General features: G+C 30.9%; 1 protein-coding gene across 1 annotated transcript; it reads left to right on the forward strand.

The window, feature by feature from the left end:
• The first annotated feature begins 5,636 nt into the window (after nucleotides 1-5,636).
• Nucleotides 5,637-6,282, forward strand: LOC114739728 (putative RING-H2 finger protein ATL69). Its single transcript, XM_028927803.1, has one exon. It carries the CDS (start codon nucleotides 5,773-5,775, stop codon nucleotides 6,280-6,282), a length of 510 nt encoding a protein of 169 aa, XP_028783636.1. The 5' UTR covers nucleotides 5,637-5,772.
• The last annotated feature ends 360 nt before the right edge of the window (nucleotides 6,283-6,642 follow it).

The following is a 6,642-nucleotide window of genomic DNA, read 5'->3' on the forward strand; positions in this document are numbered from 1 at the left end:
TCACGCGTGAGTACTTTGTTTTGGCATGTGAGTGTATAGTATGAATTCTGTTTATATAAAGCATTTGGCATTCCCATTCATCAAAAGCCTTCTCCTCACTTCTCATATTCTTCTTTCTCTATATATAAGGCATTCGCATGAAGTAGGTAAATACGTTTTATCTCAACTTCAATTCTTCGTATAATTCAATTCTTCTTTCTCTATATATAAGGCATTCACGTGAAGAATTGAATACGTTTTATCTGCAGCTTCTTCAATAAATGTTAATAACTATTTCACACAAGTTATTTAAAAATTATAATTACTTAATATGACAAAACAATTAGCTATTACTATTGAGTGATTCTTTTAAGTGACTCAAAATAAATGTTAATAACTATTTCACACTAGTTATTTAAAAATTGTAATTACTTAATATGGCAAAACAATTAACTATTACTGATGAGTGATTTTTTTAAATTTATATTTTATTATTTGGTCTGCCTAAATAATTATAATTTTTAAGATCATCTTTAATAAATATTGCTTTCTCTAGGTCCTCCTCTCTAATTTTTCCAAAAAATTAAAAAAAAAACTCCTTTCTTTCATTATTATTAACCCCACCATCAATACTCTTTTTATCAGGAAAATTTTGGCACCATTTGGTGCTAGTTTTCATTGGTTAGATACAAGACCAGACTAAGCTCACAACTAAGGTTGTCAAATTCACGAGTTTAAGTAAACTCGTGACAGGTATGTAAACTCGAATTTATGAAATTCATACATTAAGTCACTATGCATAATCAAATAATAAAATAATTATAAATTTAATAAAAATTATAATTTAGACCATTGATTTGGATTTTCAATATTTTAAAGGTTTTTATAGTTAAATAATTTAACTGTCTTCTAGGCATGCTTTGATATAAATATTTCAATTTTTTATATAAATATTTTTCGTAATTTTAACAAAAATAATTTTATCGTTGTATATTAAAATTTTATGAGTTGGGAATATTATTCCATCAATTTTTATTTAAATATTCAAGTATTTTTCATGACGTACTGATTGGCATAGGAGAAATTTGATTACCATGCTCACAACCAAATATTATCTAACTAAATACATATTTAAACTGACTACATATTTACTCAAACATTATCTACTAAAAAAAAGATATATATTTAATCAGATTATAAAAAAGTAAACTGCAATTTATTTTATATGACAATTACTTATATGTCTACATTTTTTAGTTAAAACAAACTCAACATGTAAAAATGACTAAATATAAAATTCTTATCCATCATTTAGCAAAATACATATCAAAATTTTTAAAAAAAAATCAATTAAGAGAATGTACCTTAGTCAGAAAAAAAATTAAATTTCAAGTTGAGATAAAACATATACAATATTTACAAAGCTGCACACACCACCAACTTCATGCGAAAGTGTGGAAGGAGAAAGAAGAATTGAAGGAGCTGTAGATAAAACGTATTCAATTCTTCACATGAATGCCTCATATATAGAGAAAGAAGAATTGAATTATACGAAGAATTGAAGTTGAGATAAAACGTATTCACCTACTTCATGCAAATGCCTTATATATAGAGAAAGAAGAATCTGAGAAGTGAGGAGAAGGCTTTTGATTAGTGGGAATACCGAATGCCTTATATAAACAAAATTCATACTATACACTCACATGCCAAAACAAAGTACTCACGCGTGAGAGACAATGAATGACTACTCTATATTGATGGGAATATTTGTGGAAGGAAGGAACACTTTGCGTGTGGCTGGAAAAGACAGAAGTATAGTCTGGTCAAAAATAAAAAAGCTGAAAACACATGAAACTCACATGGAGTGTAAGACAAATGTGTATAGTAGGTCTCACTAAGGTTGTTTAGACCAAGAACAACTTTCATTCTGTGACGTGAGTCCCACTGAAGTTGTTCATACCAAGAACAACTTTCATTATTTTGTGATGTGGATCCCACTGAACTCGTTCTTGGCCTGAACGATTTTTGTACAAATTTAAACCCGTTCATCGTCTGATCGATTTCAAGTGTAGTATCTGAGCAAATATTTTTGATCTTATAGCATCTGAGTTAGAACTAGTAATACAAGGACCCAGCCCGCCAAAAATGACGGACTTAAGTTGGCAAAATGCCAACCTACCAAGATGCGGGCTACTCCAGCCCGCACTGTTTTCAATCCACTCCGTCGCGGACTAGCCTGCTTTTCTTTTTCTTTTTTTAATTTTATTTTTATACAATTCCGAATATATTATACAACATAATTGGAGGATTTTGGCCCTCAAATTTCACGTTTACATCTCCTCATTCATGTAATTGCATATATAATACACACATAAAAGATCTACTTAATTAATTTGGATAAGAAAAATAGTCAAATTAATTATTTAGAAAAAATATGTGTTGGTTTTTTTAAAATATCTTCTCAAATTATAAATTAATTCTCACATTATTTTATTATAACCTACTACTCAAGGTTAAAACTCTAAGTCCAATTTCAACATTACGAACTACACTCAATCTATACAAATAATATTAATTTTTTTAAAAAAAATTTAGGCAGGCCCAGGCCAGCTACTTCAGCCCATACCGCTTTCGGCCCATACTGCTACGGGCTGGCCCGTATCCACACTGCCAGCCGCATTACCAGCTCTAATCTGAGTAAATTTTTTTTATTGTTTGTCATATCTAGATAAAAAAGCCGTAAAAGACTCACACCAAGACTAGTTCTAATATATATTATTAAAAAGAATAGTTTAAAAAAGTTAATACACATTTGTTTTAAATAATTAACTTCACTGATTTTTTTTAATCTCTTTATTTCAAATTAGTTATATATGTTTTATATTAAATACCGGTAATGAGACCTCTGTTAAAACGACCCAAATGGATTGTCAAATTAGAACTTCCTTTTCCTCTCGTGTATCAATTACACTTTGCAGTTTGCGCCATCTTGTTTGCTCAGGACACGTGCATCATTTCGGTCTTGGCTTCTTTCCATTTACTTTCTTTCTACTGCACATTTCAATCTTCGAATCAAATTTTATTAGAGTTTAATCTCTGTTTAATCAAATTTTCATTGTTCTTCTATCAAATTCTTGTAGTGTCATATGATTTTTAATTAAGTCTCTATAGTCATTTATTTTTATCAATTCTTCATAATTTTTCATCTGATTTTAATTCGAAAACCACAAATAGGACAAGTATTGTTTCCATAGAGGTTGAGCCAGCCACGAATATATTCAAAACAAAAGAAATGGTCGCAAGTAATTTGTTTGCATCTCCTAATTTGAACTCCTCCTTGCACCTCTTCTGACCCCACCTCCGTTCCTTCCATGCTCTAAGTTCGAAGCAATTTGTGGCATGTAAGATGACTAAGAAAATAGTTGTAAATGACGAGGATAATAATATAACAGATAAAAAGATAAACGATTGGGTTATACTTTTTCAAACATGCTCCTTTTTGAGTTAAGAAATACTCCTCTGGTCCTATTTAAAGGACAGAAAGAGAAGACTTTTTTGGGTCCTATTTATAGAGTATTGAAAGAAATTTTTTGTATGAATGTACAATTTTACTTCTTATTTATTATTATGTTAACTTTGTTTACATAAGGTATAATGTATATTAAATAGGAATAAAGTTGGAAAGTTATTAAATTTTAAATGAGAGTTAATAAAATTTAAGATTTTTTTTATTTATGTGAAACATATTGGAAATGCCTTATAAATAAGAACAGAAGAGTAGATAAATAGACGCATCCCATTGATCGGCGGTGTCTGTAGTCATAATCAATGGATTGGATTATAAGGGAATCAATAATTGAAGAACCAAAAGATTATTAATTTTTTAAAATTAATTAAAATTATTGAAAGTTTGAGGATTAAAAAAAGGGTTAACATAATTTTTAATCGCTTAAATTTATTTTTATTTTGGTTTTAGTTTCTTAAATTTCATACCATAAATTTTAGTCTCTTAGAAAGCAAAATAATCAATGTTTTTGTTAGATTGTATGTACAAATATTTTAAATAAAAAGAATTTTGATAAATCAAAATTTATTATTTAAAACTTCAAGAACTAAAAAGACAAATTTAAAAGATGAAAAATTATATTAACTTTTAGAAAAAACTCTGGTCGTAAAAAAGTGGCCCTCGTCCCTAGGGGAACATCCAAACGGCGAAACGGAAGCCCGAATCACGACGAACAAGATAATTAACGATCCATAACCAAATCCCTATTATTTCCCAAAAGCTTATGATACATTACATTACATTGTTGGCATCAAATCAACCAATGATTCAAAGCATATAAAGCGTTAACGTCAAATGATTACCAAAATTGCGGTAGAGTGCAGTATTAGTATTCTAATGAAAAAAAATACTGCCTTTTTTCCTCTTAATATAAGAACTAATTTAATTTTTAATTTGATTTTAAATATAAGATTCTAATCCATTATATCTCTCATACTTGTTCTTTTTTTTTCAAATAGTCTTTATAGTAGTTCACATGTTAAATATTTAATCAATTAGCATTTTTAACTAATATATGATTAGCAAAGTGTATTTTAGGAAATGCAACATCTAATTATTGCATTTAACTAACTCAACAAACTTTCTAAATCTATTTAAATTAATCAACTAACTCTTATATTAAGAATCAGAGTTAATAATTATTATTTTATTGTTTTTTCCATATTTCTTTTCTGTCCCCCTAATCACAATGACATCCATACGCATCCATCCCAGGTGTAAGAGATAACATAATTAAACATCTTTAACGGACAAAACATTCATGACATACTATTTTTAATATAAGACTTTGTTTAATTTTTATTTTGATTTTAAATATAAAATCTCAATTTATTTTATATATTATATTTATTTTTTTTTCAAATTACTCCTTATAATAATGATAGTTCTAGCCAATATACTTGATTAGTAAAAATATTTTTTTAGAAAAACAACATCTACTTATTATAAATAACTAACATAACTAATTTTCTTAATCTACTCAAATTAGCCAACTAATTCTTATATTAAAGAGTGGAAGGTGGTATTCCTCTGGGCCTATTCATAAGGTGGAGAGAGAAAACTTTTTTTGGTCCTATTTATAGGGCATTAAGAGAAATTTTTTGTATGAATACACAATTTTACCCCTCATTTATTATTATGTTGACTTTGTTTACATGAAATATAATGTATATTAAATAGGAATAAAGTTGGAAAGTTATTAAATTTTAAATGAGAGTTAATAAAGTTTAAGGTTTTCCTTGATCTGTGTGAAACATGCTGGAAATACCTTATAAATAGGATCAGAAGAGTATATCATTGTTTTGTATACCTAACCAACTTAAATTAAAATATTCCTCGCTCAAAATATATTAAACATTGGTAATTAATGGAAGCATCGATCACAGATGTAAAATAATAAGAGAACGTCAATGTCACCATTCCCAAAGCCATTTAATTTTTTTTTCCCGCGGAATCCGGTGTGTCCTTCACCGCCCCAACTGTCTTCCCACCTCCTTCAATAAAGTCACTATAAACTCTCCCTCTCCATCACACCCCAAACCTTCTCCTTCCCTCATTTCTTCTCCTTCTTCTTCTTTCTCTTACTCTCTCATGCCCCCCTGGCCCTAAGATTGAGCTTTAAGATTCGACAGCAAACTTAAAAAGCCACCTTCACCTGCCCCATCATTCTAGATAACGTTTGCGTCATACATCTTACCGCGACTGCTGATACGGAGTCTTGCTCTCTCATGTCCCCTGCCTACCCGCCCATCTCCGCCACCGGCACCAGCCTCGGATACGGCATCGCCATCGCGGTTAGCATTCTCGTCCTCATTTCTACCATCATGCTTGCTTCTTATGCTTGTGTTCGGATGAAGGCCAACGGCCGCGGCCTTAACCGTCGTATCAGCAGTAATAGTAGCAGTAATAATATTTCGGACGAGCCGGTGGTGGTGGTTTTGGGCCTGGATAAGCCCACTATTGAAGGTTACCCGAAGATTGTGCTTGGGGAGAGTCGCAGATTGCCGAGGCCCAATGGGGGCCCATGCGCTATTTGCTTGGGAGAGTATGTAAAGAATGATACGGTGCGGTGTGTTCCAGAGTGCAACCACTGCTTCCATGTGGGCTGCTTGGATGAGTGGCTTCGTCTGAGCGCCACGTGTCCTCTGTGTCGGAGCTCTCCTGCTCCCTCGCCGGTGCCGACGCCGGTGGCCACTCCTCTGTCAGAATTGGTTCCACTTGCTTCCCACGCCAGGTGACGACTCAGCTTTCTTCTTTTATTGTTTTTCTTTTCATTGAAAGTAGAGCGATACACAATTTTGTATGCTGAGTCACTACTGACCTTTTTGAATTAATAAAAATTGTACTAAACTAACTTTATATCGGGATTATGTATATTATTTGACTACTTGATGGGTTTGTTCCATCTTTTTTTGTTTGTTTTTTCTTTCCTGAAATAGTTATGGCTAAAAAAAAAATCTAAACTTAAATTTAATAAGAATTATGTTAAAAATATAATACTCCCTCCGTTCTTTATTATAAGAGACGAATAACCGAATTACATTAATAAAAAAAACAGTTAAAATTAGTTAAGCATAATCAATGTGTAAAAAGTATAA

Source organism: Neltuma alba, unplaced genomic scaffold (genome assembly GCF_004799145.2).
Source record: "Neltuma alba isolate B1F8T4 unplaced genomic scaffold, ASM479914v2 tig00002893_pilon, whole genome shotgun sequence".
Lineage (NCBI taxonomy): Eukaryota > Viridiplantae > Streptophyta > Magnoliopsida > Fabales > Fabaceae > Neltuma > Neltuma alba.